The 15087-nt window shown below is 64.7% G+C and overlaps 2 protein-coding genes across 2 annotated transcripts in view; both read left to right on the plus strand.

The window, feature by feature from the left end:
- LOC116819215 (cdc42 effector protein 2-like) overlaps positions 1-15087 on the plus strand; it is a 280118-nt gene that overhangs the window by 222861 nt on the left and 42170 nt on the right. The gene's annotated exons all lie outside the window — the stretch shown is intronic.
- BLVRB (biliverdin reductase B) lies at positions 2602-10533 on the plus strand. Its single transcript, XM_032795623.2, has 5 exons — positions 2602-2743; positions 7016-7177; positions 8203-8292; positions 9516-9647; positions 9927-10533. Exons 1-5 carry the CDS (start codon positions 2662-2664, stop codon positions 10088-10090), a joined length of 630 nt encoding a protein of 209 aa, XP_032651514.1. The 5' UTR covers positions 2602-2661; the 3' UTR covers positions 10091-10533.

Below are 15087 nucleotides of genomic sequence, written 5' to 3' on the forward strand. Positions count from 1 at the left end.
TCACCTGCAACGTCCACCAACGAATACGCCATCATTGCGCAGCCTCTTGCTATATGTACATAGGCCAAACTGACAGTCTCTACGGAAAAGGATAAATGACACAAAATCAGATATCAGAATGGCAATATACAAAAAACCTGAGAGAGCACATTCAACCTCCCTGGGCCACACATATAGGCAACCTAAGGTGGCCAATCCTGCAGCAAAAAACTTCGGACCAGACTTCAAATGAGAAACTGCTGATGCTTCGTTCATCCTGGATTTGACAACCATTCAGCTTAGGGTTGAACAAAACTGTGAAATGCCTTGCCACCTATTACAGAACCAGTTTCTCCTCCCTGGTTTTCACACAACTCAAGCTGCTAGAACAGGTGGCCTCATCCTCCTGATTCGAAACTACCTCGTTACCTCTAGCTTGCCTCATATATATATATTGCCCCTGGAGAATTATCCACCTACATGATCCGACAAGTGGTTATTCACCTCCACGAAAGCTCATGCCCAAAACGTCTGTTAGTCTATAAGGTGCCACAGGATTCTTTGCTGCTTTTACAGATCCAGACTAACACGGCTACCCCTCTGATACATTACAAACACTTGTTTATCTATGTAACACCATTATAAATGCTGGAGGCAAAGCAGGGTTTGGGGTGGAGGCGGACATCTCATGACCCCCCACGTAGTAACCTTGTGAGCCCCTGAGGGGTCCTGACCCCCAGTTTGAGACCCCCTGATCCCGTGCGGGTGATGTGGGAGGATGGACGGGATTGAGGGCAAAGAAAAGGACAGCAGCTCTGATTCCCCACCTCCCCTGGAGCCCCACGGCCAGCTCTGGCCCCTGTGGTCAGGAGAGAGGAACTGAAGCTGGATCTGGCCCAGAGAAGAGTGGCTGGGAGGCTGTGGGGAACGGTGTGCCAAGCGGGGGAGAAGGGATCGGTTTGCTCCCTGGTAATGCCTCCAGGGGAACCACTCGAGCTGCAGACGAACTAAGCTGCAGCCCAGGGCCGCTGGGCCAGCCCTGAGCCACGTGGCGAAGCAGGGGGCCAGGTGGCACTGACACTCCGGTTCAGCCTGGACACACATGGCCTGGCTGGAGGGGCAGCCCTGCGGGTTCCCCACACGCCCTGGGGAGGAACCTCGGTTCTAGGTGTCAGGAGGGGCTGCCACGGGCGGCAGAGCTAAGCAGCCTCCGGGGAGTGCGGCCGCAGCTAACGAGCAGCGTTGGCACCAGAAGAAATGGGGGGAGCCCAGCCAGGAGGCAGGACAGCTTGGAGGGGGGAGATGGTTTCCAGTCACGGGAAGAGGGAGTTTCCTCCACACAGGGGCAGGGCAGAAAACAGCCCGGCAGGTTTGAAGATGGAGTTTGGTGAGTCTGAGTCATTGTGGCTGGTTCTCCAGAAACACCCAGGAGGCCAATGATCCAACCCGCAGGCCAGATTCGGTGACTCCGAGTCACGTGCCACCCGAGGCATGAAGTGTATCTGCTAAGAAGTGGGCAGGCATGGCCAGAAACGCCACCAGCGCTGGGAACCTCGAGGGAAGGGAGAGAGAATAAGACAGAAAATATCATGTTGCCTCTATATCAGTCCATGGGACGACCACAGCTGCAATACTGCAGGCAGATGTGCTCGCCCCATCTCCAGCAGAGGTATTGCACTTGGAAAAGGTTCAGAAATGCTGAGAGGTCTGGACCGGCTGCTGTGTGCGGAGGGGTCAGTCAGGCTGGGGCTGTTCAGTGTGGAAAAGAGACGGCTAAGGGAGGAGGGGATAGAGGGCTATAAAATAGTGGCGGGTGTGGAGGAAGTGACTAGGGACCTGTTATTTGCTCCTCGTAAGGACAAGAACCGGGGTCACCCAATGACATTAACAGGCAGCAGGTTTAAAACAAACCAGAGGAAGTATTTCTTCACCCAATGCACGATTAACCTGTGGAACTCCCTGCCAGGGGACGTTGTGAAGGCCAAAAGTATAACTGGGTTCAAAACAGAGTGAGATGAGCTCCTGGAGGCAGGTCCATCAGTGGCCATTAGCCAGGATGCTGAGGGACACAGCCGCGCGCGAGGTGTCCCTAGATCTGTGATGGCCAGAACCTGGGACTGGATGCCAGGGGACGGATCACTGATAACCGCCCTCTTCTGCTCATTCCCTTGGGGCACCTGGCCCCGGCTGCTGTCAGAGACGGGGCACTGGCCTGGAGGGGCCATTGCTCTGACCACTCCCATGAACGTGACAGGACACCGTGGCATGTGCCGGACTCGATGCCCCAGGTGGGCTCTGGTCCTGAGTTCCGTTTGTGCCCCCGACACTTGGCACCAGCTCTGAACGGCCACGGGGGCTGGGCGGGCCACGGGGGCTCGGTGGCAGTCGGCGGGCAGCTGGCCTGGCAGGAGTCTCGAGTCTCAGCCGCGGGCACCGGGCAGTGCCGGGCAAGGCCCTGGGGGCAGGGAGACGAAGCCTGTGGCTCTGGTGCGGGCAGAAGGGCAGAGCCCCCAGAGACAGGCGGGGCAGCCGGAGCTCGGCCATGGGGGTCGGGCGGGGGAGCCCGGGGCAGGGGGCTGGCTCGCGCTGTGCCCGGCCCCCGGGGGTGGAGCTGCGAGGGGAGGGATCTCCCCGCACGGGGAGTCGGGAGCCGGGGCCGGAGCCGGAGCGGAGCCGCCCAGCATGGCAGCCTGCAAGAACATTGTCATTTTCGGGGCCACCGGCATGACCGGGCTGGCCACCCTGGCGCAAGCCCTGCAGGCGGGTAAGCGGGGCGCGGGGCCCTCCGGTGCCTGGGCTGAGACAGGGGCTGCACGGGGGTGGCGGAGCCCGAGGGAGGCACCTACTGCCGGCTCCAGTCCCGCCTCCGTCACTCGCTCCCTCTCGGGGTCCCTGCTGGGGACCCACTTTCCCCACCTCGAACATCGGGTAACGGATCCTCTCCGTGTCTGCTGCGGCTGGGGGCATTTCGGGGCAGGGGCTGCCTCTTGCTGTGTCTGGGCAGCGCCCGGCCCGACGGGGCCCTGATCTCGGTTGGGGTCGGGGCAGCGCCCGGCGCGACGGGGCCCTGATCTCGGCTGGGGTCTGAGTGCCGCCCGGCCGGACGGGGCCCTGATCTCTGCCGGGGTCTGGTTGGTGCCTGGCCCGATGGGGCCCTGATCTCGGTTGGGGTCTGGGCAACATCCAGCACGACGGGGCCCTGATCTCGGCTGGGATCTGAGTGGTGCCCGGCCCGACGGGGCCCTGATCTTGGTTGGGGTCTGAGTGGTGCCTGGCACGACAGTGCCCTGATCTCGGCCGGGGTCTGGGCAACATCCAGCATGATGGGGCCCTGATCTCTGTTGGGGTCTGGGCAGCGCCCGGCACGACGGGGCCCTGATTTTGATTGGGGTCTGAGTGGTGGCCGGCGCGACAGGGCCCTGATCTCGGTTGGGGTCTGGATGGTGCCCGGCCTGACGGGGCCCTGATCTTGGTCAGGGTCTGGGTGGTGCCTGGCCTGATGGGGCCCTAATCTTGGTCAGGGTCTGGGTGGTGCCTGGCCTGATGGGGCTCTGATCTCGGTTGGGGTCTGGGCAGCGCCCAGGCTCTACATGACTTCTGGGTCTCTGGGCAGGGAAGGCACATGTGAGCTGGAGAGATAAGATGGGGATGTTGGTATCAGGGCTGCCAGGGGCCAGAAACAGCTGAAGAGAGCCAGTGTAGAGGGGTGGGGTGTTTTTAAGCTGCGTTGCACTGAGCTGGTGCTAGTGTAGACTGTCCTGGTGCTGCGGGCACTCGAAAGGCTAGCAGGGTAAGGGCCTTGGTGTCTGTGGGTGCTAGGCTCAGCTCTGCCACTGACTCTGCAGAAATGGGCCACAGCCTGGCACTGCGTGACTCAGTTTCCCCAGCTGCGGGATGGGGAGGGTGGAGCACTTTGCGGCCCCTCTGATGAAAGGAGTTACGAACTGGTGCCTGGGCTTTCTCTGCTCCAGCCCCACTCGCTCTGGGAGGTCGAACGCTACCAGTGGCCCGACTTGGTGGCAGATTTTGCGGAGGGCCACCAGTCCCCAGCACAGATCTAGGCATGGGAAGGGGACGCTTCCCTCACTCCTAGAGGCTGCACTTGCCTCCGTCCCCATCTCGGCACCGCACGAGCCTGGTGCAGTGAGTAATCGGCCCTGGCGTGGCTGCCGCACAAGGCACCCGAATGCTGTGCCCTGGGTCCCCAAGCCCCACCCTGAGCGGTGCAGGATCAGCGCTGGGTGAACCATGAGCAAGGTCCGTCCCAAGGAGCCAGCGGGTGGGCGCTCAGCTACAGGACCCTCAGAGCGAGCAGCTGGGGCCAGGAACCCGGTACTCCCCCGGGAAACGCAGCTGCCGTGAAGGTTGAGAGGGGCTGGATCGGGCTCGTTGGGCACCGCAGAGACTCCAGGAGACAAAGGCAGAGCTGTCAGGTGTATTACGGCAGCACTAGGGAGCCGCAGTCCTGGAGCCGGACCCTGCGGTGCCGGGTGCCTGTACGGCCCACAACAGACGGGCCCAGCCCCCTAAGTGAGGAACGAGACCCAGCGGCTGGACACTGCAGTGAGTAAATTCAGGCAGGTTGGTACCCAAGCGCTAGAGCAAATGACCTGGGAGATGGGTCCCCCCAGCAGCCAGCACCTGCAGATCCAGCCTGAGCATTTCTTTCAACAGCCCCCCTCCAGCACAGCCACCAGCTCGGGCTGGGTGCGACCCTCCACCCTGTGTTACCACAATGGCAGATCGGGTGGGGTCCCTTGTGGCCTAAAGCTCCCTGAGGCTGCAATCGCTGGGGCCAGGTGCCAGACCGAAGAAGAGCCCGGCCCTGCAGCACTGGCTCTGTCTGCGGGAGGCCCTGGCTTTGCCCCCATCCACCAGGACTGTATGAAATGCCACCTAGTGGGGGAGGGCCAGTCCGGATGTCTGGGTTCTCTTCCCCGCTCCACCGGTGACCAGCTGGTGACTTGGGCAGGTCCCCCCGAGTCTCACTTCCTCAGTGAGGAGTATCCGGCAGCGTCTGAAGAGTTGTCAACTAATGGGAAGTGCTGTGCTGGACCTGGGCTAGGATTAACCCAACAAAACCATTTATACTGCAGGAGCTGCCCGAGGCCTCCCATGCCAGGTGCCACCCAGACCCGAGCCGAGATCGGGGCCCCGTCGCGCCGGCGCTGCCCAGACCCTGGCCGAGAGCGGGGCCCCATTGTGCTGGCACCGCCCAGACCCCGGCTGAGATCAGGGCCCCGTCACACGGGCGCTGCCCAGACCCTGGCCGAGATCGGGGCCCCGTCGCATGGGCGCCACCCAGACCCCGGCCGAGATCGGGGCCCCATCACGCCGGCGCTGCCCAGACCCCGGCCGAGATCGGGGCCCGTCATGCCGGCTGCCGACCCAGACCCCAGGCCAGATCGGGGCCCGTCGCGATGGGCCGCCCAGCCCGCCGGAGATCGGGGCCCGTCAGTGCTCGCTCGCCCAGACGCCGAGCCGAGATCGGGCCGCGTCGCACAGGCGCCGTCCAGACACCAGCCGAGATCGGGGCCCCGTCACACAGGCGCCACCCAGACCCCAGCCAAGATCGGGGCCCTGTCGCGCTGGCGCCGCCCAGACCCCAGCCAAGATCGGGGCCCATCGGGCCAGGCGCCGCCCAGACCCCGGCCGAGATCGGGGCCTCGTCATGCCAGCGCCGTCCAGACCCCGGCCGAGATCGGGGCCCCATTGCACCGGCGCCGCCCAGACCCCGGCCGAGATCGGGGCCCCGTCGCGCTGGGCAGCATCTGACACCTGGTGTGCACTGTTGTCAAATGCATTTCACAGCCGGTGTGCACTAGCGTCTCATGTACCAAGCGCCGGGCAGCATCTCACACCTGGTGTGCGCTGGTGTCAAATGCGTCTCTCACCTGGTGTGCGCTGGCGTCATACAGGCCCAGAGAGACTCAACCTCCGTGTCAGAGCTGCCAGCGGCGGGGGCGGGGGGTCCGTCTGGTCCTGCAGCTCAGATGTCCCAACAAGGCAGAGCTCCCTGATCCTGCTGAGTCACAGTCCGCCCCCCGCCCCCAGTGCTCTCTCACCACCCCATGGCAGGGAGCATGGGGGAGGGGAGAACAGCCTACTCCTGCTGGTCCCAGGCCTGGGTCTCTGCTCCTCCATGGGGGTCAGGGATGGGGGGTTAAAGCCTCTTTGCTGCTCCGTATCCTGGGCCCTGCCTGGCTTCAGAGTCAAGTACAGCAGCCTCAGGGCTGCTCTAACTCCCGCTCCACCGCCATGGGCCCCGGGAGGCAGGGAATAGCCACAGCGCAGTGCGCCCAGATCAGCGGAGTGGGGCACAGAGACCCTGGCAACGGGGACTCTCGGTAGGACTGGGGGGTTCTCAATGTACCGACTTCCTTGCAGCCCCAACCCACACAGCCTAGTCACACTCCCCCTACCCCCAAGGCGGCCCCACGCCCCAGGATTGCTCTGGGGGAGATGCAGGGGGCTTGAGCTTCCCCTCTACTGGCTCAGAGCAGGTGCTGCAGGTGCGAGGTGTGCCCTGCATAGTGCAGCGTGACCTTTGGGCATGGGGCAGGGAGGGCTGCTGGGTTTCTGGCCGAAGCTCCCACACCAGAGAGGTCCCACTACCCAGCCAGAGACTGACAAAAACTCCTGGCGCTTTGCAAACTGCCAAGAGATTGGTGTCAAAGGTGTTGTCCCCTGTGAATAGCCAGGGGAAACTGAGGCACAGGGACGTGGCAAGGCTGAGGCCACACAGTGAGTATCAGAGCCAGGAAGGAAACCCAGGAGTCTGGGCTCCCAACCCCCCCCACCGCACTCTACCCACTAGCCCCCACTTCCCTCCCAGAGCCAGGGACAGAACCCAGGAGTCCTGGCTCCCCCGCAGCCCCAGTCTAACCACCAGACCCCACTCCCCTCCCAGAGCCGGAGATAGAACCTAGGCGTCCTGGCTCCCAGCCCCCTACTCTCACCACTAGACCCCACTCCCTTTGGGACCACCCAAGGCTCCTCCCCACGCACATCCACTCGCTGTCTCTCCCGCTGGCAGGGTACCAGGTGACGGTGCTGGTGCGGGACCCAGCACGGCTGCCCCCGGAGCACCGGCCGGCGCGGGTCGTGGTGGGCGACGTGCTGAACCCAGCGGACGTGGACAAGGCGATTCAGGGGCAGGACGCTGTCATCATCATCCTGGGCACCCGCAACGACCTCAGTACGATGCACCCCCCAGGGACTGAGGCCTCTCCCTCGGCCCCCGAGCTCCTGCCCCCCGGGGCCCCTCCCTTGGCCCGTGCGCTCCCCACTCCTCCCAGAGCCCCTCCCTCGGCACCTGCACTCCTGCCCCCTGGGCCCATGCCTCAGCCCCTGTGCTGCCTGTTCCTCCTGCCCCCTGGGGCCCCTCCCCCAGCCACTGTGCTCCCCACTCCTCCCAGAGCCCCTCCCTCGGCCCCTGCACTCCTGCCCCCTGGGGCCCCTCCCCCAGCCCCTGTGCTCCCCACTCCTCCCAGAGCCCCTCCCTTGGCCCCTGCACTCCTGCCCCCTGGGCCTCTCCCCCAGCCCCTGTGCTCCCCACTCCTCCCAGAGCTTCTCTCTCGGCCCCCGCACTCCTGCCCCCCCGGGCCCATGCCTTGGCCCCTGCGCTCCCCACTCCTCCTGCCCCCCGGGCCCCTCCCTCGGCCCCCGCACTCCTGCCTCCCAGGGCCCCTCCCTTGGCCCCTGAGCTCCCCGCTCCTCCTGCCCCCCGGGCCCGTGCCTCGGCCCCTCCCCCAGCCCCTGTGCTCCCCACTCCTCCCGGGGCCCCTCCTTCGGCCCCTGCGCTCCCCACTCCTCCTGCCCCCCGGGCCCCTCCCTCGGCCCCCGCACTCCTGCCCCCCAGGGCCCCTCCCTTGGCCCCTGAGCTCCCCACTCCTCCTGCTCCCCGGGCCCGTGCCTCAGCCCCTGTGCTGCCAGTTCCTCCTGCCCCCTGGGGCCCCTCCCCCAGCCCCTATGCTCCCTACTCCTTCCGCGGCCCCTCCTTCGGCCCCTGCGCTCCCGCACTCTGCACTCCCCTGGGGCCCTCCACCAGCCCCACTGCTCCCTGCTCCTACCTAGCCAGCCCGCCCCTCTGACCCACCCCCTGCACCCCCAAAGCTACTCCCTGCCCCATCCCACACAGCCCCCATGCCCAACGAATCCCCCTACCTTGGCACTGCCCCCCAATCCCTGGAGCCCCCCTGACCCATCTGCTCTCCCATCCAGGCCCCACCACCATGATGTCTGAGGGCACCAGGAACATAGTGGCGGCCATGAAGGCCCACGGGATCCGGAAGGTGGTCGTGTGCCTGTCGGGTGAGTCCAGCGGCCCCCGCCCTGAGCTGTGGGGCACCAGCTGGGTGCATGTCCCTGCCCGCATCTCCCTGGGCTCGTGGCCGGCCAGCATGGGCCATGCGGGGGCCGGATTCCGGCTAGCTCCTTCCACGAGCCGTGCAACTCTTGGGCCCAGCTGCGCTCTGAGCACGGGGGGACCCTGCCCTGCACCCAGGCTATGGAGGAGGTTTCTGGTTCAGCCCCTCCCCGTGTTAGCGGCTCCGGTTTGCCAGGTTCTTGTGCCAGCTCCGGGATTAGCAGAACGACGGGGCAGGTGGGATCCCCGGGGGCCGGCTGGCAGCGAACTCATAAGAGAAACCCCTTGGCATTGGTTCAGCGGGCGCCGTTCCAAGCCCTCCAGCCTAGCGCTGGGGGAGAGACCCCAGAGGGAGCCGGGCAGCCGCGTCCGGCAGAGCACCCTGGGGTGTGGGGTTATCGGCGTCTCCCTCATCACATGGTCCTGGGCTGGCCCCGCCATGCAGCGATGCCTCGTGGGTCTTTGGGAGGGTTCCCCTCCCGGTCGTTCCTCCCCTGCCAGGGGGGCGCCTGCTCCCACGGGCTCCTAACCCCTTTGCCTTGGGTTCAGTAGTACGTCTGCCCCTTCGCTCCCAGGTGTCCTGGGGGCTGGGGGGCTGCCCCAAGCCGGGAGAAACGAGTCCCTTGCGGTAACCTGGCCGCAGGGCCGCCCGGCAGCTTCCTTGTGTGCGATGCTCCAGGGTTACCCACTACTGTCTGACGGGCCTTGCAGACGCCTCATGTCCCTGACTTACCAGATACCCCCGTCTCCCTCCGTGGGCAGAGCACAGTCACCAGCGGCTTTATCCTCACATCCCCCGGGGTAAGCCCCACCTCTCAGCTGGGGGACAAAAGGACTTGCCCAAGTCACACAGAAAGTCAGTGGGAGAGAACCCAGGAGTCCTGGCTCCCACCCTTCTGTTCTAACCACTAGACCCCACTCCCCTCCCAGAGCTGGGGAGAGAACCCAGGAGTCCTGGCTCCCAGACACCTGCCCCTGCTCTAACCCACCAGCCCCCACTCCCCTCCCAGAGCTGGGGAGAGAACCCAGGAGTCCTGGCTCCCAGTCCCTCTGCTCTGACCACTAGCCCCTCCTCCCCTCCCCGAGCTGAGGAGAGAACCCAGGAGTCCGGGCTTTGCTGCCACTGCCCTTCCCTGTTTTGACTCTCCCTTCATGCCCCTCCCTGTAGCTTTCCTGATGTGGGACCTAAAGAAGGTGCCACCCAAGCTCCTGCCGGTGACGGAGGATCACATCCGCATGCACCAGATCCTGCAGGAGTCGGGGCTGGACTGCGTCTCCGTCATGCCGCCCCACATCGCCGGTGGGTAGGGGACTCTGGCTGGGACCAGCTGGAGAGGGGGGCTGAGTGGGCTCCCCCTCTGGGTCACGGGGGACAATGGGGGGGGGCAGGATACCCCCTCCCAGTTGGAGGGCTGGGTGCAAGCCTGTGTGGGTGGGTGACTTGGAGCGGGGCCCCATGTCACGCACACACCCCCTGGACGGGCTTGCTGGCCGAGCAGGGGGCAGGCATGGGAAGAAGGGGCCGGTGACCCTCCGTGCCGGCTATGTCCCAAGCCGTCCCCCCCTCTCTGCCCACCAGACGACCAGCCGCTGACCGGGGACTATACAGTGACAGTGAACACGTCCGGTGGCGCCCGGGTCATCTCCAAGCACGACCTTGGCCACTTCTTCCTGAAATGCCTCACCACCTCGGAGTACGACGGGCAGAGCGTCTACCTCTCCAGGAACTACGCCAAGGTGTGAGGGCGCCGCGCCAGTCCCTGCCGCTTGGATCCAGCTGCCTGCCACCACTTATCCGCAACCTCGCTGCCTGCTCCGGATCCGGGGGGCTCGGCCCAGCTCCTAGCCGCTACCACAGCGCAAGTGGGGCTGGCTGGGCCCCTGGATCGGGGGCCAAATGAGCTAATCTGAGTTCAGGTCTGTCCTCCACGGCCCGTGGCAGGAGAGAAAATTCAGCCTCCATCTCCCCCAGTGTCTTTCCGCAGGTCAGTTCGTGAAGCTCCTTCAGGGCCAGCGCTCAACCCCGGCTGGAGCTGCCCTGCTCACCCCATGGCGACCCCTTGCTGCCAAGCCCAGGCCTCGGGCTGCCTTTGCTATTCAGCTGTGGTTTGCTTCTCGCAGGCGGCAGGAGCCTATGCCCACCTGCCGCGCAGGGACGAGTAAAGATTTCCTATTTTCTCAGACTGAATCTCGCGAGTCTCTCTCATCTCTGAGCAGCCAGCTCCCCAGCGCGTGTTCTTCGTGGGGGTCATTGTGGGATTAGCCTGGGCAACTCCTTGCTGCTAGATTGCAATGGAGCGTTAAACAAGGCTCCGATGAGCAGGAATAGCCAGTGCTTTGGATGCAGGGATTAAAACTACAGTGGAGAATTTGGGACAGTGGGCACACCCGGCTGCAGGGCAGCATCGTCACGTCATGCTCCAAGCACCTTTCCGCCCTGGATCTCAAAGCACTTCGCACAGACGGGGCAGGATCATTATCCTCATGTTACAGCTGGGGAAATCAAGGCACAGAGCGGGAAAGTGACTTGCCCTACCTGGGAACAGGCCCTAAGTGTCCCATCTGCCCGGCACCATTCTAATCCTCCAGCTAAGAGAGTTCACGTCTCCCTGGGGGCGGGACTGTGGGGTCTCTGGAGCAGCTGCTGCTGGCCCATTGCAGATGGGATACTGGGCCAGATGGGCTCTGGTGTGATCCGGGGGGCGGGGTGGGGCGATTCCTCAGCCCCCAAACAGCCATACAGATATTAGCCAATTAGCCGCTGGTGCCCTGTGTGGCAGGCAGGAATCCCCATATGCCAGAGGGGGACCCGGCTGCTGAAGAGGGAAGGGCTAGTCCACGGAGGATCGCACTGGCCCCTGAGAACAATGGGCTCTGCTGGGGGCTGAGCGGCACCATGGCCCAGTGGTTAGACCATTGGCCTGGGGCACATGGGAGACCTGGACCAATAACCATGTTTCTGAATCCTGTACAAGGTGCCAGGCTGAGCCACGGTGCCACAGTGTCCTCTGATGGGCTATGCACCCCAGGGAGCACCTCAGCAGGGCTGCAGACTGTTTAAAAGGATAGCACCCAGGTCCCATTTGGGGAAACCGAGGCATGGAGCAATGCAGCGACTTGCCCAAGGCCATAAAAGGAGGCACTGGTAGAGCCAGGCACTGAAGCTACGTCCACAGCAGAACAGGGTGCTGGATCCAGCTGAGCCGCTGTACCCAGCTTCCTGGAGATTAGGCAGGAAAGGAACCCTGGACTCCTCCAGCCTGACCTGCCTAGCCCTGGCCTGAGGCTGGAGCACATCTCCCTGAGGGGCCGTAGGGTTTAGGTGCCACCGCGGGGCACCAGCCTGCAGCTCAGCCCATCGCATGCACACAGCCACTTGGATCCTGGCCTCCAGGCGCCCGTCTCCCGCCGGAGCCCCCGAGCAATGCCCACGCCAGGGGAGACAGGGACTTCACCGCAGGATGCTCTGGAGCTGCTCCCCAGCAAGCCAGTCAGGACTCTGGGGAGCCTCCTCTCCCTTGGAGCAAACTTGTTCAGGGCAAGAACAGGGCCGCCCAGAGGATTCTGGGGGCCTGGGGCTGTCGGTGGCAGGTGGCTCCGGTGGACCTCCCGCAGGTGTGCCTGCAGAGGGTCCGCTGGTCCCGCGGCTCCGGTGGACCTCCCGCAGGTGTGCCTGCAGAGGGTCCGCTGGTCCCATGGCTCCAGTGGAGCATCCGCAGGCATGCCTGCGGGAGGTCCACTGGAGCCGCGGGACCGCAAGTGGCAGGGTGCCCCCCGCGCAGCAAAATGTCTAGAGCTGGCCCTGTTCGGCGGCGGGGGGCCCTTCCATTCCAGGACCCGCTGCCAAAGTGCCCCAAAGACCCGTGGCGAGGGCCCCCTGCCGGCGAATTACCGCCGAAGCGGGACCCGTTGCCGAAGTGCAGCCTGCTCTTCGGCGGTAATTCGGTGGCGGGGGGCCCCCGCCGCGGGTCTTTGGGGCACTTCGGTGACGGGTCCCGGAACGGAAGAGACCCCCGCCGCTGAATTACCGCTGAAGACTGGGTTGTACTTCAGCAGCAGGTCCCACTTCGGCGGTAATTTGCTGGCAGGGGGTCCTTCCACCCCGGAGCGGAAGGACCCCCCCCCTCCCCCCGCTGGCGAAGATCAGGGGCGGAAGAAGCTCCGGGGCACGGCCCCACAAGAGTTTTCCGGGCCCCCTGGAGCGAGTGACGGACCCCGCTCCAGGGGCCCCAAAAAACTCTTGTGGGGGTCCCTGCGGAGCCTGGGGCAAATTGCCCCTCTTGCCCCCCTGGGTGGCCCTGGGCAAGAAGCTCACACGTCTTCACCTCCTGGGTCTCTCCTTGGAGCATTCAGCATCCTCTGCCCCTCCGTGCGCTTCCCACAGCGAGCCCACCCAGGCAGGGTCCTGGGGAAGCCACAGGGTACTGCACCCCCACTTTGCAGTCAGACGTGACTCTCAGCCAGCAAAACAGAGGTTTATTCGATGACAGGAACAGAGTCTAAAACAGAGCTTGTAGATACAGCGAACCAGACCCCTCGGCCGGGTCCATTCTGGGGGGCAGTGAGCCAGACCCCTAGGTCTGCACTTCACTCCTCGTCCCCAGCCAGCTCCAGACTAACCCCCCTCCAGCCCCTCCTCTCTGCTCAGCTCCTTTCCCCGGCCAGGAGGTCACCTGATCTCTTTGTCTCCAACACCTTCAGTTGGCACCTTTGCAGGGGGAGGCCCAGGCCATCAGTTGCTAGGAGACAGAGTGCCAGGCATTTAGGGGCACTGGCCCTTTGCTCTGCAGCAATCACACACCCTTGGCCCCCCTCCTGGATACTTCAGAACTGCACAGGGGACACTGAGGCACCAACACAGTATTCAGAGCAACATTAAGAACATTCCCAGTTCGTCACAGCCTCACCGTAGGCGCCTAACCTGGGCAGGGGTTCGGATGCTGCCTCTGGGATTGGGCCCCCGGGCGAGTTCACAAAACGCCAGCTGTGTTGAGGGGAGGAAGCTCTCCCTTGTGAACTGTTTGGGGCACCCCCCAGCAAGTGGGGGACCCCTGGCTCCAGCCCCCCCCCTTGGAAATGGGGAGGAGTGAACAGGGATCTGGGAGCTCTCAGGTGAGAGCCCTTGCTCCATTACCAATCAAAGCTTCTCAGGGGAGGAAGGAGATCCTGGGCCTGGGGGCAGGACGATGCTTGGGAGACACGGGCTCATTCCCCAGACTCCCCACGCCCCCCCAGGGAACCACACTGGAGGCCGACAGGGCAGGCGTCTTGTTCTGTGTCTGTGCAGCACCTAGCACTCTGGGCACCATGGCAACATGAGTAATAAGCCACCATCCAAGGGGGCAGATCCTGACCTGCCCCATCCCCTGCAGCTGGCAGCTCAGGAGCTGACCCCCCTGCAGACCGGCAGAAACCAGCTGATGCTGCACACAACCCACCAGTGCCACAGGGCTCGTATCCGCAGCTTTCACTCACCGGGCCAAGTTTCCCTGGCCGTCCTGGGGTAGCAGCGATGGGCAGCAACAGGCCACAGAGCCCAGGGGAGCTGCTGCCAGCTCCCTGCCCCCACCCTGGGCATGCCAAGGCATTAATCGTAGGCTCCCTGGATTACACATCTCCACAGCCAGGGAGAGAACCCAGGAGTCCTGGCTCCCCCCGGCCCCAACCACTAGGCCCTACTCCCCTCCCAGAGCTGGGGATAAAACCCAGGAGTCCTGGCCCCTCCTGCTCTAACCACTAGCCCCCGCTCCTCAAAGTGGGAAAGAACCCAGGAGTCCAGGCTCCCAGACCCCCTCTAACCACCGGGCCCCACTCCCCTCCCAGAGCTGCGGCTAGAACCCAGGAGTCCTGGCGCCCAGCCCCCACGCAGTAACTTCCCTCGGATCCAGGAGTCGCGCTGCTCGCTCACCCCTAGGCTGGACCTTTCAGTCCCGGGGCAGCGGGGTGCGGGGCGGGAGGCGATCGCAGCCCCCCAGGGGGCGGGCCGGAGACACCTGGAGCGGGCAGGTGAGTCCCCGCCCAGCCAATCCCAGCCTCCCGAGGCGCCCGAACCAGCCAATGGGGGCCGGGAGCGGCCCGTACAGACCCCGGGGCTAACTCCGGAGCGGCGGTAGGTAGCTGGCCCCGGGGGGGAACCTGGGCTCCGGGCCGGGCCAGGATGGGATTTTGCGCTGGGGGATGGACACCCCGCGGCACATCCCTTATCTGTGCCCCCCCCAGCAGCCCTGCAATGGGGGCTGCACCCCTCGGTTCACCCCTTATCTGTGCCCCCCCGCCCCTCCCCTGGCAGCCCTGCAATGGGGGCTGCACCCCCCCGCTCACCTCTTATTTGTGCCCCCCCCCGCTCCTCCCGCCTTGTTGCAGTCTCTCCTATCTCCCCCCACCCGAACTACATCTCCAGCAGTTGCACAGCATTGAAGGGGGAGGGGGGGCTCCGCCCAGCTGGGGGAGGGAGACGGGGAGGGAGCTGTGCCCAGCTGGGGGAAGGGGAAGGAACAGTCTGGAGGAATGTGGGGGGCGGCAGAGGGGTGCATGGTGGTAGGTGTAAGGTGTTGGGGGAGGGTTTGGGTAGAGACTGGGATGTGGGGGGGGTCATCTGTACCCTCTAGGGGCTAGTGGAGAGAGGGGGCAACTGAGGGGTGAAGGGCTGGGAGTCGTGTGGGGAGGGGCAGTGAGGTGCCATGCTGGTGAAGTTGCGGGGTGGGGGAGCCTTGGGGGCTGGGAGTGGGGTGGGAAGGGCC

Source organism: Chelonoidis abingdonii, chromosome 11 (genome assembly GCF_003597395.2).
Source record: "Chelonoidis abingdonii isolate Lonesome George chromosome 11, CheloAbing_2.0, whole genome shotgun sequence".
NCBI classification, from domain to species: domain Eukaryota; kingdom Metazoa; phylum Chordata; order Testudines; family Testudinidae; genus Chelonoidis; species Chelonoidis abingdonii.

What these genes read in the sequence shown, in the direction of transcription:
- BLVRB (XM_032795623.2), top strand. Translation starts at nt 2,662, where the DNA reads ATGGCAGCCTGCAAGAACATTGTCATTTTCGGGGCCACCGGCATGACC. An exon ending in GGCGCAAGCCCTGCAGGCGG is followed by an intron (nt 2,744 to 7,015) that starts GTAAGCGGGGCG and finishes TCCCGCTGGCAG; the next exon opens with GGTACCAGGTGACGGTGCTG. An exon ending in GGGCACCCGCAACGACCTCA is followed by an intron (nt 7,178 to 8,202) that starts GTACGATGCACC and finishes TCTCCCATCCAG; the next exon opens with GCCCCACCACCATGATGTCT.